This window comes from Muntiacus reevesi, chromosome 2, assembly GCF_963930625.1.
Source record: "Muntiacus reevesi chromosome 2, mMunRee1.1, whole genome shotgun sequence".
Lineage (NCBI taxonomy): Eukaryota > Metazoa > Chordata > Mammalia > Artiodactyla > Cervidae > Muntiacus > Muntiacus reevesi.
The window spans coordinates 135,711,223-135,731,766 of NC_089250.1; the positions used below are offsets into that span (position 1 = coordinate 135,711,223).

At 41.7% G+C, this 20,544-nt stretch overlaps 1 protein-coding gene across 2 annotated transcripts in view; it reads left to right on the plus strand.

Moving 5' to 3' along the window:
* The first annotated feature begins 7,432 nt into the window (after positions 1-7,432).
* HECTD2 (HECT domain E3 ubiquitin protein ligase 2) overlaps positions 7,433-20,544 on the plus strand; it is a 71,408-nt gene continuing 58,296 nt past the window's right edge. For both annotated transcript variants that reach the window (XM_065922903.1, XM_065922904.1), the window contains exon 1: positions 7,433-7,693. In XM_065922903.1, coding sequence (XP_065778975.1) covers positions 7,556-7,693 — 138 coding nt within the window. In that variant the 5' untranslated portion in view covers positions 7,433-7,555. The remainder of the gene's footprint in view (positions 7,694-20,544) is intronic.

Genomic DNA, 20,544 nt, shown 5'->3' on the forward strand with positions numbered 1-20,544 from the left:
AGTATGTACAACACTCTCAAAGCAGAAAGTAAAAAACAATTGATTCTAGTTAGGACATTAAGGATAAGATTACAGGTGGGGCAGTGGTAAAGAATCTGCCTAGAATTGCAGGAGCCATAGTAAATTCGAGTTCAATCCCTGGGTCAGGAAGATCCCCTGGAGAAGGAAATGGCAACCCACCCCAGTATTCTTGCCTGGAGAATCCCTTGGACAGAGCAGCCTGGCAGGCTATAGTCCATGCGGTTGCAAAGAGTCAGATATAGCTGAGAGACTGAGCACACACATAGGACATTAAGAAAAAGAGTTCATCAAAAACAATTCAGGTGAATGTTATACTAGGGGTTTCAGAGTTTTGCTTCAAGAGATCATTAAAGTTTTGTTAAAGAAAGGTCAGACAAGAAGTTACATATTTTGAAAAGGTCATTCTGGAGGCAATAGAAGCAGGTAAAACACTGAAGGCAAGGCCTGTTTGAAAACTATGTTAATATTTTGGGTTAGAGATGTTAAAGGATTGACTAGGTCAATGGACAAAGGAATTCAGATAGAAAGAATAGATTCAAGAGAGGTCAGATTCAAAATATAAACTTGATCATCATTCACTCTTTTCCTTGGTCTTGACCCTACGTAACATTGAGTAATTTTAAAAAATTCATCCTCTAAAGATAGCTCTATGACACCACTGTGGGTATTTTGAAGAATGAGGTACACAGGTTCAAAACAGTATTTCAGGATGTTCTGTTTTCATAAAAACAAAGCAAGAAACACAGTGTGTGTGTGTAGACAGATAGGCAGGCAGGCAGGCAGACAGGAGATTTTATAAAGGTACATACCAAGGTCTTAGCGATTATCTGAAGCTGGGAAAGATCCAGAGTTTATTTTCTTCATTTTGCTAATTTGTATTTTATAACTTTTCCCGCAATGACAATATATTGTTCACATAGTAAACCAAAATTATTCTTTAAAATAATCTTTAAAAGTCACAGTGATTCAATCTAAGGAAGAGTTCTAACAAAGTTTTTTTTTTAACAATATCAGCATGGCTAAAATAAGTTCATTTCTCCAAGTCTAGTACTTCAGAACAACATACAGTTGAAATCTGAAAAAGAAATTTTTTAAAATCTTCATTAATTCATGAAAATGAAAGTCGCTCAGTCATGTCTGATTCTTTGAACCCCAAGGACTATACAGTCCATGGAATTCTCCAGGCCAGAATACTGGAGTGGATAGTCTTTCCCTTCTCCAGGGGATCTTCTCAACCCAGGGATTGAACCCAGGTCTCCCACATTGCAGGTTGATTCTTTACCAGCTGAGCCACCAGGGAAGCCCAAGAATACTGGAGTGGGTAGCCCATCCCTTCTCCAGGGGATCTTCCCAACCCAGGAATCGAACCGGGATCTCCTGCACTACACACGGAGTCTTTACTAAGGAAGCTATCAGGGAAGCCCTCACTAATTCATAACTTTATCTTACATAATTAAGGCATTAGTTAGTTATAAACCACTTTTAACCAAACTGTCATAGCATAACCATAACTGAATAGCAAGGAGAGATAAGAAAGCCCTCAGTGATCAATGCAAAGAAATAAAGGAAAACAATAAAATGGGAAAGACGAGAAATCTCTTCAAGAAAATTAGAGATACCAAGGAAACATTTCCTGCAAAGATGGGCACATTAAAGGACAGAAATGGACCTCACAGAAGCAGAAGATATTAAGAAGAGATGCAGGAATACACAGAAGAACTATATAAAAAAGATCTTCATGACCCAGATGATCACCATACTGTGATCACTCACCTAGAGCTAGACATACTGGAGTCTGAAGTCAAGTGGGCCTTAGGAAGCATCACTGCAAAGCTAGTGAAGGTGATAGAATTCCAGCTGAGCTATTTCAAATCCTAAAAGATGATGCTGTGAAAGTGCTGCACTCCATATGTCAGCAAGTTTGGAAAACTCAGCAGTGGCCACAGGACTGGGAAGGGTCAGTTTTCATTCCCATCCCAAAGAAAGGCAATGCCAAAGAATGTTCAAACTACCACACAATTGCACTCATCTCACATGCTAGCAAAGTAATGCTCAAAATTCTCCAAGTGAGGTTTCAACAGTTCATGAACCAAGAACTACCAGATGTTCAAGGTGGATTTAGAAAAGGCATAGGAGCCAGAGATTGAATTGCCAACATCCCTTGGATCACAGAAGAACTAAGAGAATTCCAGAAAAACATCTACTATTGCTTTATGACTACACCAAAGACTTTGACTGTGTGAATCACAAAAAAACTGTGGAAAATTCTTTAAGAGATGGAAATACCAGACCACCTTACCTGTCTCCTGAGAAATCTGTATGCAGGTCAAGAAGTAACAGTTAGAACCAGACATGGAACAACGGACTGGTACCAAATTGGGAAAGAAGTACGTCAAGGCTGTATATTGTCAATCTGCTAATTTAACATACTCAGAATACATCATGGGAAATGCCTGGTTGGATGAAGCACAAGCTAGAATCAAGATTGCCGGGAGAAATATCAATAACCTCAGATATGCAGATGACACCACCCTTATGGCAGAAAGCAAACAACTAAAGAGCCTCTTGATGATAGTGATAGAGGAGAGTGAAAAATTTGGCTTAAAACTCAGCATTCAAAACACAAAGATCATGGCATCCAGTCCCATCACTTCATGGCAAATAGATGGGGAAACAATGGAATCAGTGAGAGACTTTATTTTCTTAGGCTCCAAAATCACTGCCGATGGTGACTACAGCCATGAAATTAAAAGATGCTTGCTCCTTGGAAGGAAAGTTATGACCAACCTAGATAGCATATTAAAAAGCAAAATCATTACTTTGCCAACAAAGGTCCATCTAGTCAAGGTTATGATTTTTCAGTGGTCATGTATGGGTATGAGAGTTGGACTGTGAAGAAAGTTGAGCGCCGAAAAATTGATGCTTTTGAACTGTGGTGTTGGAGAAGACTCTTGAGAGTCCCTTGGACTGCAAGGAGATCCAACCGGTCCATCCTAAAGATCAGTCCTGGGTGTTCACTGGAAGGACTGATGCTGAAGCTGAAACTCCAATACTTTGGCCACCTCGTGGAAAGAGTTGACTCATTGGAAAAGACCCTGATGTTGGGAGGGATTGGGGGCAGGAGAAGAAGAGGACGACAGAGGATGAGATGGCTGGATGGCATCACCGACTCATTGGACATGAGTTTGGGTAAACTCCAGGAGTTGGTGATGGACAGGGAGGCCTGGCGTGCTGCAATTCATGGAGTCGCAGTCAGACACGACTAAGTAACTGAACTGAACTGTTCCTTAGAAGAAAAGCTATGACCAACCTGGACAGCATATTAAAAAGCACAGATATTACTTCACCAACAAATGTCCATCTTGTCAAAGCTAGGGTTTTTCCAGCAGTCATGTACGGATGTGAGAGTTGAACTATAAAGAAAGCTGAGCACCGAAGAATCGATGCTTTTGAACTGTGGTGTTGGAGAAGACTCTTGAGAGTCCCTTGGACTGCAAGGAGATCAAACCAGTCAATCCTAAAGGAAATCAACCCTCAATATTCATTGGAAGGACTGATGTTGAAGCTGAAACTCTAATACTTCAGTCACCTGTTGCAAAGAACTGACTCACTGGAAAAAATCCTGATGCTGGGAAAGACTGAAGGCAGGAGAAGGGGGCAATAGACAATGAGATGGTTGGATTGCATCACTGACTCAGTGGACATGAATTTGAGCAAGCTCCAGGAGTTGGTGATGAACAGGGAACCCTGGTGTGCTGCAGTTCATGGGGTTGCAAAGAGTCGGACACAACTGTGTTAACTGAACTGAACCAAACTTTCAGAACTTACTTTGCTACTATTCACTAGAATAGTACCACTGTATACAATTATAATAGAATTTTACCTATAATTTAGATCTTTTAGTTACCTTATAGTTTGGTCTTTGCTTTCACAGAAATAACCCATTCTCTAAGTTCCCCACCCCACCCCCAAACTATTATACCCCACAGGTATGATGAATCAGCTCACGTTTTCCATCTGGACTTAGGAAGGTGAAATGTTTCTCCTGCTTCACTCCCAAGTTCCTGTGCTAACGAGTTTGAACTTGGATGCCACCACTGTTGCGCTTTTTGTTAACACTTGGCAGAATTGAAAAGCATCTTTTCCACACTTCCGTACAGAGCGACCAGAATGCTGTGTGTGTCCTGCACCACAACCTCTCACTCCTGTTGGGCCTTCAGAACTGTCTTGGCGGCAGTTAGGACTCTGTTTCTCCAGCCTACTGGAGTCATCACTCTGCAGCATTCCAGCAGCCCCTCTCCCACTCTCCATTCTGGAGCACATGTAGATGACGAAAGGATAGGGTGGTGTATTGAGAGGAAAGTATCTAACAGGAAGTAAAAGAAAACATCAATGAATTACCTCTTTTGTTGCAGGGGGTGGCGGGGGAGAATGCAACTTCCAGGTGAATTAATCAACATACTCGTTAAGAAGTGGAGTATCTATTCTGGCACAGTAGCAGAAATTAAAATTTCTGATTTGCCTTGTTTTGCCAATATTGAAGCATTTGTTCTATTGAATGTGACTACATGTACAGACAAACTTCTATTTAGTCTCGCACATGAAAAGAGAAAGCATAAGGCCTGTAATTCAACTGGTTTCTCATCCAAGCATTTTAATCACAAATTACTAAATCTAGTTTAAAAGGATAGCAAAAAATACAATTGTTCATCCTATCCAAGAGGGATTGTTTCCAGAGCCCCGTGGATACCAAAGTTCAAGGATCCTCAAGTCCCTTGTAAAATGGCATAGTATTTGCATTTAACCTACACATATGGTCCCATGTAGTTTAAATTGTCTCTAGATTACTTATAATACCTAATACAATGTTAATGCTATATAAACATCTGGTGGAAAATTCAAATTTTGCTTTATGGAACTTCCTAAAAAAGTTTCTTTTGAGTATTTTCCATACACAGAGGCTGAGCTTGTGGATATGGAGGGCTGATTTTGTTTTTTTCCCCTAGTATTTGTTCTATCAGCAGCCATGAAATTAAAAGACTCTTGCTCCTTGGAAGGAAAGCTATGACAAACCTAGACAGTGTATTTAAAAGCAGAAACATCCCTTTGCCAACAAAGGCCCATACAGTTAAAGCTATGGTTTTTCCAGTAGTCGTGTATGGATGTGAGAGTTGGATCATAAAGAAAGCTGAGTGCCAAAGAGAACTGATACTTTTGAATTGTGCTGGAGAAGACTCCTGAGAGTCCCTTGGACTGCAAAGAGATCAAACCAGTCAGTCCTAAAGGAAATCAATCCTAAATATTCACTGGAAGGACTGATGCTGAAGCTGAAGCGCCAATACTTTGGCCACCAGGTGTAAAGAGCCGACTAATTGACTAACCATCAAAAGATCCTGATGCTGGGAAAGATGGAGGGCGGAAGGGGACAACAGAGGATGAGATGGTTAGATAGCATCATCGACTCAATGGACATGAATTAGAGCAAACTCTGGGAGATAGTGAAGGACAAGGAGTCTGGCCTGCCTCAGTCCATGAGGTTGCAAAGTGTCAGACTTTGCAACTGAACAAAAACAATTTGTTCTATCAATGTAGCTTGGCAGCACAGACTATCTTGAACTGCAGTTAAAATAAAGCCTTCCATTTATAATATTTCAGTTGCTGCTGTATCAAAAGATCAAAACAATGACCTGCTAAAAGTAGGAAATAATTATATATTCCTCCTATAGGGTGAATATCTCATAGGTTTGAGAAGAAATGAAAATCCTGAAAAAGAATTCAAGAAAAAAAGGCGAATGCATCAAAATAATGTGTGTCCGCGTCATTTTCCCTCCAAGACTAATTAGCACTGAAATACTTTTTGCCAACTATATGGCACTTCAAACCTTTTGCTAATTAACATTTAAATAGGTGATGACAGCAACTATATCAAAACTACAAAGCCCTTCTACAAATGAAAGTTGGAATTTATAATATAGAAGGCAATCCTGAATACTAATTATTATAGTCATTACATGATTAACTTCAGATCTGCTTGTTACAAATTTCTGCGTTTGAAGGAAAAAACATGCAAACTCGTTTCATGGTTCACCATAACTAGTACTCAGTTATGCTAATAATTCTGAATTATGTAAAATAACAGATAACCCAAACATCCTCCCAAAGATGCTTCAGAGATATTTTTAGTTATTTGAATCTGGATATCCATGATTTGAAAATTCACTCATCCTCAAGTAAAATAACAAAGCCGCTACCGAGAAATGTGGAGATGTGACTGTCAAGAATTCCCTGTTTTTAATACACGATGCAGCACATTCTTACTTTCTCCTTTCCCTTAGATCAGCAGGTGTCTCCGCAGCTCCAGCAGACTGAGAAAAGGAAAAGGAGGGGGCGGAAAGGAAAGGAAATGTCTGTGTGGCTCGGTCATGGGGGTGGGGATGGGGGATGGTTCAATATCATGATTAAAAGCTTTCCTCCTCACTTTTAAAGTTCGCACCCATATTAACGATCTGACATTAAGGATTGTGCAGCGGAGTTTGGGTCTGTCCATTTGCAACTTATAAAAGGAAACGAACAAGGAAGGGATAGGAGGCAGCAAAGAGATGCGGGGAGAGAGGGAGATGGAGGCGCGTGGGGACGGGAAGGGAGAGGCGGATTTGGCAGTCCGTGTAGGGACGGGAAGAACAGGAATGGAAAGTGTGGCCTGGCCGTCCCGCCCTGCGGTGGGGAAGGTGGAGCCCACGGCGTCTCACTTCCCCTCTCCCCGCCTCAGCCTTTTTCTTCGTAGGTGGGGGCTCTTGGGGCATCTACAAAGGGTCGGTCGACTATAAAAGGAAGGTTGTCTCCTGAGGACGCCCAGGCTCGAGACCTCGCTCTTGGGGCAAGCGGGCGGGCGGGGAGGGGTGGCAGGGACAAGCAGCGGCCCGAAGGCGACGGTTTTGCGGGCGCTGGAGAGGAAAAATCCCCCCGCGGGTCTAGACGCCCCAAGTCAGGGCCGTCCTTGCAGAGAAGGCTGCCGCACTCGCCCCGCCCCACAGAAGCCATTCGGGAACGCTCTATCCCCGCGCGACCTTTGCTGGCTTTGCCTTGTCCCCCAGAGTACCGACCCTCTAGTCCCGACCCCCTCCTCGCCGGTTCGGGCGACGGTCGGCAAACAACATGGCGGCCCGGCTGCGGCGCCTCCTCTCCAGGCCCCCGGGGTTGGCGAGGGTGGCAGCGGCCAGCGTCCGGCACCCGCTACCCGTGAGCCGAGCCGGGGGCGGGGAGGGGGCGACAGAGGCGAAGAGCTGGCGGGAGCCGCGGGCTGGCTGGCCCAGCGAGCGGGGGCGGGCGCGGGGGCGGGGCGGGGCATCCGGGCGCGCGCGCGGCGCGGGCGCGGGCGCGGGCGCGGGCGCGGGCGGGGGCGGAGCGGCGGCGGAGGCTGGACGCGGTGGCCCAGAGCCCTCTCGCGGCCGCGGCGGCAGCAGCGCCAACCCCAGCAGCAGCCTGGCCGCCGCCGCCGCTGCCGCCGCCTCGCACTCCAGCCGCCCGGCCCGACATGAGTGAAGCGGATCGGGTGCCCTCGCCTGCCGCGCTGCCGGCGGTGGCGGCGACTGCGCCCGAGGAGAAGAAAGGGAAGGAACCGGAGCGTGAGAAGCTGCCGCCCATCGTATCGGCGGGCGCCAGTGCCCCTGCGGTAGGTGCCGGGCGGGGGCCGCGGGGCGCCCCGACGGCCGGTCGCCAGGGGGGCGAGGGGCGCCTGGGGACCCGCGTCTCCTCCGGGGGGCCCCGGACCCGCCCGGAGAGAAGCGCTCGGGCTGCCCTTCTTCGGGCTGAAATCGAGGAGTTGTGTCTCGAGGACAGCCGTAATCATTTCTCGAGCTGCACCTTCCACCCTCGGGGAATGCCGGGGTGGCCGAGTCAGCTCGCTGTTTTCGGTCATTTTCTGCTTTGGGGGCTTCCCTCTTTCTCTGAGGAAATGACCAGCATTTTGGAGTCGGCATCGTCTCTTGGATGAGGATAAGGTGTCAGGCAGGCGGGAGTGGGTTTTCCACTGAGCTGTCTGCCTGCCCTGGGAAAGCGAAGATTTCTCCCCTTTTCTTCGCTTTTTCTTTCCGTACCCCCTTCAGATTGAACAGGCTCTGAGGCGAGTTTCCACTTAATTGTGACCTTTCGGTCGCTGTCAGGATAGTGGGAGGTCGATGCCTCGGTGATGGGTTTTCTATTTCATATGGTACAGACATGTGACGTAAGGTGGGGAAGCTTTTTTAACCTTATATTTAAACTCAAGAGATCTAAGCTTCTCGGGGATGATTTCCCAGCTGGATTTTCTTAAGGATTATTTGGAGAGTGCTCTCAGGCTTCAAACTACAGATTGCCGGATGATGTAATGGGACAGCCCCTCTTCCCTACTTTTACTGGTGGTTATGACTGTTTACTTTGGAGCGCGCACACGCACAAAATTAGCCTCTAATTTTTTAGATTTTTTAATTTGATCCCATATTTATATACTTCTTGAAACTTAAGTACATTTAAAGAGCATGACTTATGCAGCCTGTGTGAAAAAAATTAGTAAAAGTTTAGAGAACATGATACATTTTCCTTATTCCTGGTTGCAATTCATTTCCTAAAACCTCCCTCTTAAATGACTAAGAACTTACTAAAATAGCTAACTCTAATTTAAAATGTTATAGAAATAACGTTTGATTCAGTAGGTTTTTGGGAAATGTCTAAGGATTGTGATAACTGAAAATTGTTAGAACGAGCCCCAGACCTTCAGTCACAGCAAAGTGTAGACAGTGATAAAAAGACACTTTAAAAAAATTACTACAGTTGATTGGTAAATTGGAGTTGCAGGTAGAAATTACTTTGGGAAATGCTTTGAAGGAGTTTGTCACTCAGCTGCTTGTAGACCCAGTTCTTACTGCTGATTTCTTGGGCTTTCCGGGCTTATCTGGGATGTTCTTAACTGGCAAATAGTGTTTCAGCAGTTTATTTCTAAGTCAGTTTAAAACAATGAATGCATGCATGCTTATAGGGACAGTTGTGTTAATGGGTTTAGGTCCTCAAGTAAGAACACTCCCCAAAACTTATTTATTTCTATGTAATTGAAAAATCGAAGGCTTAGAATAAAAACTTGGAGAAATTGATGCCATGTGGACATAGGTCTACAGACTATTATCTGAAACCTTGGGGCTTTGAAACTGAGAGTTCTTTGGATTTTAGAAAGTTAATTTAGTATACATATATCATGTATAATATCCACAGTGGGGTCCTGGCCAGTTCTTCATAATTAAGCATACTGATAACTCTGCAGTGAAAAGTGTGGGTTGTTCACAATAAATGAGATAATGTCTATCAGTAGCTTCCTATCAGTTCAGCTCAGGTTGGATTGTCAAAAAGTTCAGTTCAGGTACATGTTTAATTACCAAATAAGCTCTTTCAGTATTAAGAGCTTAGAGGATTTCATAAGTGTGAATAAAGGAATATGGGCTTGTACTGCTGGACAGACGGAAGCACAGAGTTCAAAAAGTTTAAGATCTTGAATAAAACCTTGATAAAACAGGTTAAATTAAAAGAGGATAAGAATGAAGACTTGAGATTTTGAAGGCAGTTTCTGGTGCCTTACAAGCAGAGTTGGTAACATTGTTTTTTGTTTGTTTTAATGACAGGTTTTTGCTTTTTAATAGCATTCAGAATTTCAGACTCTTCGAAATGATTGAGTTTATCATTAGCACTGAGGTTTTGAGTCACATCAGGAGAGAAAAGTTCTCAGGCTTTGCAGCAGGAGTTAGGAGAGCAAGGGGGAGGATGAGAAACTGAGCCAGTAATGAAGACACTTGGTGTGTAGTTGTTAAAGAGAGATTTCTAGATCTGGAATTCTGAGTGATAGCAGTGAAAAGCCTTAGTCAACAAATTGTGCGCTTGATCCTCCTGAGGGTGAGAAAGCCAGGCAGCCTGGATGATGTCCAAGCTCACCGGGGGACAGAGAAAGACAGCTTGTGGCCTGCTTGGTTCTTTTTCAGCCTCCTTGTGGATCAAATACAGTTTCTGGAGGTTCGCTTAGGAAGCTGAGTACTATCAATTAACTTATCTCTTTGAGCTATTTTAGTGATGCTTACTTTTTGTCCCAGGTTAACAGCTCTGTCTCTGTAGATGGAGTTTCTGACTCAATTACTGTAACCCTACAGTACTAACATTTTCCAAAAATCACCGTATTACATTTTTATGAGAGTTTGGAAATAATTTAGAGTGACAGCTCCCTAAAATAAGTAGAAGGCCAGTTTTTGATGACCCTGGTTACACTTGAAGAGTTGGGAATGTATCCCAGAAATTTTTTTAAAAGGTGCAGGAGTGGGGTTGAGGGTGCCAGAAAAAACAACCCTAACGTGATTGATCCTACAACTTCCTAAGCACGCAGGACGTCTGTTCCAGCCAGGAAGTGCCTAACACGGTGGTTTCAAACCCGACTGACCACCAGGATCCCTTAGTAGCTTGGTGAAGTCCAGGTTCCTAGATCTCACTTTTGTTCATTGGTTCTCAACTGCTGCTGCACGGGGGAATGGAAACTTTTGAAGCCATCATTGCTCAGGCCCAGATGCAGGCCAATTAGATCAATTTCTGAGAGTGGGGCTCAGGCACCTTTTTTTTTTTTTTTTTTTTTAAATTTCTAGGTGTAGCTAAGATTGAAAATTGATGTTCTGTGTACTGAATTAAAAGTTCCTTGGAGTCTGTATTTTAACTCCACTGCCCCAAGTCTGCTTAGTTTATGGAGCAGCATTTGAAATGAAATAGTGAAAGGTACCGGAGAAGGCAATGGCACCCCACTCCAGCACTCTTGCCCGGAAAATCCCATGGACGGAGGAGCCTGGTAGGCTGCAGTCCATGGGGTCGCGAAGAGTCAGACATGACTGAGTGACTTCACTTTCACTTTTCACTTTTATGCATTGGAGAAGGAAATGGCAACCCACTCCAGTGTTCTTGCCTGGAGAATCCCAGGGATGGGGTCGCACAGAGTCGGACACGACTGAAGTGACTTAGCAGTAGCAGCAGCAGTGAAAGGTACGGGTTAAGTGAATGAGGCACAACAGAAATCAGGTGTAGTGGGGAATTGAGAGAAATGGCAGGTAAGGCGGTTCCTAGTTAGAGTGGCTCAAGGGCCCAAGACAGAGCCCTCAGAAGCCTGTCAGTGTTTGGGGTTTGACTTTGCTGCTGTGGAGAAGTGATGCAGGCCCAGAGAGCAAGGGGGAGTAGAAAATATGAAGGACTGATGATGTGAGTATTTACTGAAGTTGACAGATTGGACTGGAGAAGGATATCATAAATTAGTTGCTGATGTAATATGGAAGTTAGAAAAAATTGGTGAATGGGGAAGGAGGAAAGGGTCAAAAGAGGAGCAAATAATAGTGATAAGTGAAGATGAGTCTACTTCATCGTTTAAATCAGGTGAGATGAGAAGGGGAGATTCTCCATGGCATAGGTTTATGAGAAATGAAGTGGGTTCAAGAAAGAGCTAGACTTTACTTAGGTCTGGGCAGTGAAGGGAAATGGAGGAAATCAGTTTAGGATGGAAAGGGAAAGTTTGCCCACAGTGAAGGTCAGGAGATTTGTCAAGTAGGGGGAAGGTGAGAGCAAGTCTTGAGGTATGTGGAGAGGATTTGGTAGGAAGTCCAGTAATAAAAATGAGAAGTTTGTACAGCTTCTATCAGGGGTGTGTCCCCTGGCTTGATGGATCCGTTGGGCCACAATGTGACTACCAGTTATTGAACCTCTATTATGTTTAGCTTTGGGCTAGATGCTACAGAAAACACAAAGTTTAAAAGAGAAAAATAGATTCCTGCCTCAGGGTAGGCAGAGCTAACACAAGAAAACCCAACAAAGCAAAGCAATGTGTAAAAGCCACCATGTGCCATAGAAACAATTTGCGCTCTAGGAGATCAGAGAAAGGAAATCAGTGCGTGCAGAACTGTGAAGAAAGGCCTTCAAGCAGCGGTAATTATTTAAGCTGGCTGGCCATTGAAGGGTGATAGGATTTGGATGGGCAAAAGCAAGTGGGAAAAGAATGTGAACAAGGCTTAACGGGAAGAATTAGGGAGTAATAAAGTCAACCCAATGGAAGCATGCTGGCAACTTGTGGGAGGTAAGTGAGATTGCATGGGGGCTGGACCAGATCAGCAGGCAGGGAAGCTGGGAGTTTTTTTTTTCTATGCTTCACAGGAAACCATTGGAGTTTCTTTCTTTTTTTTTTTTTTTTTTTCCATTGGAGTTTCTTAAATAAAGGAACAACAGAATGAAATTAGTGGAAGTGATTAGAGGTAGTTAGACTGGAGGAGGGAGGAGAAAGAGAGGGCAAGGAAGGAGCTTTGCAGTTCATACAAGAGATGATGGAGCATCCACTAGGGTCATGGCCATGTGATAATGTGTAAGGGATGAAAGAATCCCTACAAAGTGGAATCTAGTGGAATGAAAGAGAAGGAAGATTAATAAAGGAAAAGAATTCTAAAGTTTGCAGATGAATTCTCTCAGAGGAAAATATTTATATAAAAAGGCAGTCCAGCCCACAGCTTTCCAAATAAACATATGTATGTGTGAACTTTGATAAATCATGCCCATCTAGGTGTTTGGAAGAGTCTTATTTTTTGAAAATCTTGTACCCTTTCTCGACAAGAGTTGAGATAGGGAAGAACAGAGGTCGTTGTAGTGAAGATGTCTTAAGCAATTTAATAAACCACAGGTATTAAAAAATACATCATGTGTCCATATGTGAAATACATATAAATAATACAAACGATTGCTACTATTTATTTAGTACCTTCTCTGTGCTAAGCATTGTCCATATGGCTCTCATCTAGTCACTTAGTTCAATCAAAATTCATCACTAACCACTTGATCATTCTAATCATGAGGAAGATTCGGTTCCCAGTTCACACAGACAGGAATCATAGATCAGGTTACATATAGTATACCTTACCGGAGGGTAAAATGGCTAGTAAGGGGCCAGAACTCGGTTTCAGCTGAGACTTTTCTGACTCAAAAAAAAACCCCATGCTCTTTCCCTTACTCCATGTACTCTCTGTCTGTGGTCAGGGTCCATGTGGTTCAGAGAACCCCCACCTATAGCAGTATTTCTTAAATTAGAAAACAGCATGTGGTCCAGTGGCAAATTTGTTCAAAACTTTGTTACTAGAGCTAGAACTATCTAGGAGAGAAATATGTATCTGATAATATCAGTTTTCATTATGGTATTAATGTATCATTAAATTCTATGTAAAATAAAGCAATCTCATTAAAGAAGTGATCAAAGAGTCTTAAGACACCGAAAGGGAGGGCTGTAGCTGTGTAAATACTTAGCCAGAGTGTGTTTAATTTTGAGTGACTTTTAAAGTCGCTTGTCCACTTTTTTTTTTTAAACTTCAAAGCCGTATTGTAGTTGTCTGCTTATCCTCTCTTTCATAATTAGTTCAGGGTGTTAGGACACAAATAATTTGACTATATTTAACAACTGAAGAAAAATGGTCATTGTAAGTTACGAACCAGAGAACTTCTCAAAGTGTTCAGTATGTTGTTATTTAGTTAGGCTGTGTCCAACCCTTCTGCAACCCTATGGACTGTAGCCCTCCAGGCTCCTCTGTCCATGGCATTTCCCAGGTGAGAATACTGAAGTGGGTTGCCATTTCCTTCTCCAGGAGATCTTCCTGACTCAGGGATCGAACCTGAGTCTTTTGCATTGGCAGGCAGATTCTTTACCACTGAGCCGGAAGGGAAGCCAGTCCAATATGATACTGCTTGCTATTTGAAGCTCCCTTTCCAATCTATCCTGTGGCTAAGGTACTTCCCTTTACAGCCTTACCTGTAGATATTACCTGCATTACTCTGTAAATACTATCTTTACCACTGCACCTCCCTCTTCTTCCTGCACTCCACACACAAGCTCACATACATGCTCTCTGAATTAAAAGGTATCCTGCGCTCTCTGAAGTCTTCAGGGCTGGGGTATTCCTGGATTCAGAAGTTTTTTGAAAGGGAAAAGTAATGGCTTCAGAAAGGGGTACTTACTGCTGGTGTCCCAGGGTAGCAGCTTATTTTGGCATATTGTTTGGAAATTAATTTGCTTATATTTACTTGAATTGAGGAAGAGAGAGTAGAGAAAGATCAACAGAATATGAATAAGGAAGTGGGTGGAGCTGAGAAATCTCTGGAAAATTGGGGTTTTTCTATATTTATTATGAGGATACCTTCTTGCACTTTAAAAATGTTAGGCTGCTAAGCCTTATATGAATAACTAGTTGTTGTTAAGTTGATATTTATAACTTGCTAACAGTTTAGTAAGCAGTTAGGGAACATTTTGAGAGGAATAATTATAATAGATGAATGTGCCTTTTAAAAATAGAAATTTTTGAAATTTTACTAATGCTTAATTGAAAAATCAGTCTGAAGTTTGAACCTAGTCATTAAAGAAAACTTTGTTTCAAATTAACTTAGTTTTGATTCTTTTTTTTTTTTTAAAGAAAATAAATTGAGAATTGAGTTCATCAAATCACACAGTTTAAAAGTAGCATTTTGCTCTATAAGGGTAATCTGTTGGTATAATTTCTTTTTTTTTCCCTATGTTGTAAAATAATAAAATCTCCCAAGATACACTGCCTTCCTGATAAGCAAACACTGAAATTTCCGAGCTCCAGGACTAACATTTCTTTGTATCAAGTAGGGTTAATTTTCAGTTATCTATAAGATCCTTTGCATTGTGATTTTTTTGGTGTTAAAATTTTGTTTCAGAATCCCCATCCTTCCTAGTCTCCCTTGAAAATTGTTATTTATATCACTTAAAGAGAACAATTCAACTTGGATTGGTGCCTTTTAGTTGGGGGAAGGAAGGTTCACACCTTGAAAGGAGCCAACTTTTCACATCTTAATAGAAGGAGGTAGAGCACTGATTTTATAACCCAGCCTCCTAATAGGGAACTGTGAAAAAACATACAAAAAGAAAAGCAAAATCTCTCTACCTAGGAACAAGGCCTAAAATAGTCTCCTTTGTTAGACCCTAAATAGAGTTGAGGCCTCTCATCTAGTGTGCCCTAACAGGTAGTTTAGGTCAGTTTATTTTAAAAGTTGGTAAAGCAAAGTATAGTCAATGCCTAAGGGCTTCCCTGGTGACTCTGTTTTAACTTAAAACCTATAAGTGTACTTTATTCGCCAGTCTTCTGATGCAGAAACCTCTGCTTAGTATCTCAGGAAGCCATTCAGTCTTTTGTAGGTTTTTTCTGTGTATCATAGGTATTCTGTGTATTCTGATTGAAGGATTCCTGCTTTATATTAGGAGCACTGAATGTATTGCCAGGCTTCCCAGGTGGCGCTAATGGTAAAGAACCCACCTGCCAATGCAGGAGACATAAGAGACGAGGGTTCAATCCCTGGGTCAGAAAGATGCCCTGGAGGAGGGCATGGCAACCCACTCCAGTATTCTTGGCTGGAGGATCCCATGGAAAGAGGAGCCAAGCAGGCTATAGGCCATAGGGTCTCAAAGAGTCAGACACTCCTGAACCGACTTGGCACACACAATATGTTGCCAAACTATTTACCTTTGGGTTTGAAAAATAAATTTCACTGAGGTGTGGCCGAAAGTGTAGAAATCACCATTGTCCCGTATACATATCTGAAATGACCAAAGCAAGAAACTCAGACTTTATTCCTTCAGATATCTTTGATTCTTCATCTACATATTATACCCTGTTTATATTTGCTACATCAGATCTTTTTCTCCAGAATGATGCAGAGAAATGATGAATCAAAATAATAATTCTGTCCTGTTTCCTAAGATTGTATGTTGGATTGGACCTAGTTTAGGAAAGTATGTTTTCATTTATATCAGCTCTGTCCAGTAGAAATATAATGTGAACCACATATGTGATTTTAATTTTTCTAATAGCTAATTAAAGACAATAAAAAGAGGTAAAATAAAATTTAATAGCATATTTTTTAATCCAGTATATCCAGAAACTTAACCATTTCAACATTTAATCAGTATGGACACTTGGAGATATTTTACATCTTTTTCATACTAAGTCTTTGAAAACTGTGTATTTTACACTTACTAGCACATTTCAAGTTCTCAACAGCCACATGTGGCAAATGCTTGTATTAGAGCAGATTTAAATGTTGTCTTCTTGTTCTCCCAAGATTTCGTAGTTTCATTCTTAGTGCTGATTACTGTTTATTCCTACTATAGCAGTTCTCAACATGTAATCCTCAGTATCCTTTAAAATGTCCATGAAGTCAGCACTGCCTTTGTAATGATAATAGGATTTTATTTGTGTTGTTTTGTTCTCACTCTTTCTCTCTAGTGTACAGTGTAGTTTTCTATGTGACAGATGATATTGCAACAAATTGAATGCAGAAACAAATATAAAAGTCATTTTGTGAAATGTAAACCATGTCACTCTTCTCACTGATTTTTGTTTGTTGGGAAAATAGTTGTTGTCCGTAAATGGATTTATTGCTATTTAAACAGGAATGAGTACATACATATAATAATTTTTAAGAATGTAAAGAGGTCCTGAAACCAGAAAGCTTGATTGCTAATGTGTCTAGAATTTCCTTTGTATTATTACCATTAGTGCTTTTTGTTCTGTATTACCGATGACAGGTATTCCACATAAGTGAATTTCCCAGGTAGCCAACGGGTAGCTAAAATGGGTATTTTAGAATACCTGTTTATTTATTGCATGAAGCATTTTCTGAAATATGTACATCTCTTCTCAAATAAAAGCCACTGAACATAATTTAACATATGCTGGTGACTGGATCCTGTATGACAACTTTGTATCACCAGCCAAACCAGACAGCTCTATGTAGAATCCATCTACCTGTGCATTTGTGTGTGTTATCTCTATAGTAAATAAAACTTCTGTCAATCTGACCTATATAATAGCTAGAATACAGCATTAATTTTCACTTGATATGGTTTAAAATGCTAACATGTCCAGCTGTTTGCGAAGCTGGTAGTTTAAAATATGTTTGCTCTTCAGTCACTAAGTCATGTCCAACTCTTTGTGACCACATAGACTGCAGCATGGCAGGCTTCTCTGTCCTCCACCATCTCCCAGAGTTTGCTCAAGTTCATATCCATTGAGTTGGTGATGCTATCTAACCATCTCATCTTCTGTCGCCCTCTTCTCCTCCTGCCCTCAATCTTTCCCAGCTTCGGGGTCTTTTCCCATGAGTCAGCTCTTCACCTCAGGTGGCCGAAGAATTGGAGCTTCAGCTTCAGCATCAGCCCTTCCAATGAATATCCAGAGTTTATTTCCTTTAGGATTGACTGGTTTGATCTCCTTGCTGTCCAAGTGACTCTCAAGAGTTTCCTCCAGCACCACAGTTCAAAAGGATTAATTCTTTAGCACTCAGCCTTCTTTATGGTCCAGCTCTCACATCCTTATATGACTACTGGAAAAAGCCTAGCTTTGACTATATGAACCTTTGTTGGTAAAGGGATGTCTCTTTGAATATGCTGTCTACATTTGTCATAGCTTTTCTTCCAAGGGGCAGGCATCTTTTAATTCCATACCTGCAATCACTGTCTACAGTGATTTTGGAACCCAAGAAAATAAAATCTGTCGCTACTTCCACTTTTTCCCCATCTATTTGCCGTGAAGTGGTGGCACTGGATGCCATGATCTTAGTTTTTTAATGTTGAGTTTCAAGCCAGATTTTTCACTGTCCTCTTTAACCCTCATCAAGAGGCTCTTTAGTTCCTCTTTACTTTCTGCCATTAGAGTGGTATCGTCTGCATATGTGATGTTGTTGATATTTCTCCCGGCAACCTAGATTCCAGTTTGTGATTTATCCAATCCCACGTTTTGCATGATGTACTCCGCATAGAAGTTAAATAAGCAGGGAGACAATATGCAGCCTTGGCATGTTCCTTTCCCAGTTTTGAACCAGTCAGTTGTTCCATGTCTGGTTCTAACTGTTGCTTCTTGACTTGCATATATGTTTCTCAGGAGACAGGGATGGTGGTCTGGTATTCCCATCTCTAAGAATTTTCCACTGTTGTGATCCACACAGTCAAAGGCTTTAGCATAAATAGTCAATGAATGTTAGGAATAATGAATTTTGTAAACAGTATAAAATAATGAATTGTGTATACAATTTAAAATATTTCACCTCAAAGATCTATAGTGAGAGATATGTATAGTGAGATATATAGTGAGAAATATAGTGAGATATTTTGGTTTTAAAAAGTGTTTCACGATGGAACAGCTGCTGCTGCTGCTAAGTCGCTTCAGTCGTGTCTGACTCTGTGCGACCCCATAGACGGCAGCCCACCAGGCTCTGCCGTCCCTGGGATTCTCCAGGCAAGAACACTGGAATGGGCTGCCACTTCCTTCTCCAATGTATGAAAGTGAAAAGTGAAAGTGAAGTTGCTCAGTCGTGTCTGACTCTTTGCGACCCCATGGACTGCAGACTACCAGGCTCCTCCGTACATGGGATTTTCCAGGCAAGAGTACTGGAGTGGGTTGCCATTGCCTTCTCTTCATGATGGAACAGAGCCAGCAGTTATTCTTTTATCAAAGATTGGTTTAGGAAATACCTAGTGGTTAGGACTCAGCTACTTCCACTACAGGAGGCACAGGTTCAATCCATCATCAGGAAGCTATGATCCCACATGCTGTGCACTGTGACCAGAAAAAAAAAGATTGGTTTAGGATGTGAATGAAAATGTTTTATTTTCTAAGGCAACTTTTGGTGGAATAGTAGATGACCAAAGTTAATTTTATCAGAATTTTGAATATAAAAAGAACTTGGTATTCAATATAAAATATAAAAGCTATGATGGAAAACCATGAATATCCTTCTTATTGACCTCTAATAGAAAAATCAGAAATTTAACTCAGATGTAGTCTGTTCCTCAGTAAATGTTGAAAGTAGGAGCTCATGTATTAAAATTTAAAATAAGGTCAACAGTATTTAATTATAGATTAACAGGGCAAAACAGGTATTCCATTTAATTTCATTCTATTTAATTTTTTGAAATTATATTTAATTTCTTGAAACTATTATAATCTTACATATAATCTGTGTGATTATATAGTCAAAAAGACCATTGAGGTCTATGTTAGCACTTGAAATAAATATGATCTTTGATTAGTTTTGCAATTACCACATAAAATTTTTCAGCTGTTTGTTAAACTCATGGTCAGCCTCTACCTAGAGAGAGAGTCAAGTCTTATTTATTATGCTAGGTGTATTGAGTTTTTCTCTTCAGTGAATTCTCAGTGTCTCTTTCTCTCCATGTTCCCTATTTGTACTTCTTCTTCCTCTGTAACAGCTGGTTGGATATCCTGCTACTATCTATTCTTCAAAACATACAGCCCACTGTTTGTAGGCTGGCCACATTCCAGGATGTCATCTCTAGTGTGTTACTTCCTTAGGACTCATAGACAACAGTTGCTCATAGACAAAACTCCTCAGGGAACCAGATGTAATAACGGTGGTAGATCCAATTCTTAGAAGACTTATAATGTTCCCTAACCTTTAATTTACTCATGTCCTAATAGCACTCAATAGCATCTTGATTCTCTAGTTTTTAATCAGTTTACCATTGTACAACATGTGACCCTGCGTTCTCATGGAAGTATTAGGCTATGGGAAGGTTTCTCTTGTGCAAGCTGGTGTGGGGCAACTGCTATTTTGAGAGTTTGTTCTTATTTATCTGTAGTACACTGTCAACCTGTGAAATTGTCCGTGATTTATTTCCTGTCATCTCAAGTGTGAAGTATCAAGGACACAGTCATGCTATAAGCAAGAGACTTATTAGACAAAGAATTTTTTTTCTCATGTTTAGCTTTCTTGATCACAAGGAACAGAAAATCAGGCCATATATGCCTCCTTTTGGAAAAGGGGGATTTATGGAAATAACATACATAGATAGAACCAGAAAGCAGGCAGGAACAGAGACCAGCTGCTCTCTGTGCGCCTGCTATTCTCTCATTCTTGGCTGCTTGCTCTTTTCCATATTCCTCCATCTGAAATCTGGAAAGACCTCCTCTGATTGACATATTAGGAAGCATCAATGTCCTGTATACCAGGCCACCTAATGTGTGGCCACCCTATCGACAGATGGCTGCCTTTTGGTTGAGTGCCTGTCTCTGCTCCAATCTTTGGCCTTTGCTGCACAAAGAATAGCAGTAATGCTCTGGGGTGGATAGAAGCGAACCCTGTATTTGGCAGACATGATAACATGCTCAGTGTATCTTTCCTCACATCTTTGTACCCTTGCAGCCACTTTGTACCCTTCCGTAAAGCTTCTGGACAGAGCAAATCCTACTCAGTGCTTTCACCTCCTGACTTCCCATTCATTTGCCAATCTATTTCATACAATTTCTGCCACCATCAGTGGCAGTTTCTCCCCCGAATCTGTTGTCTCCTTTGTCCCCAAGATCTCACACAGCTACACATTCTAGTAGACACACTTTAGACCTAGCCACTGTTCATTATTCAACATTGCTGACCGCCTTTTTCTTTATGATCCTTCCTTCATTTTTAACGCAT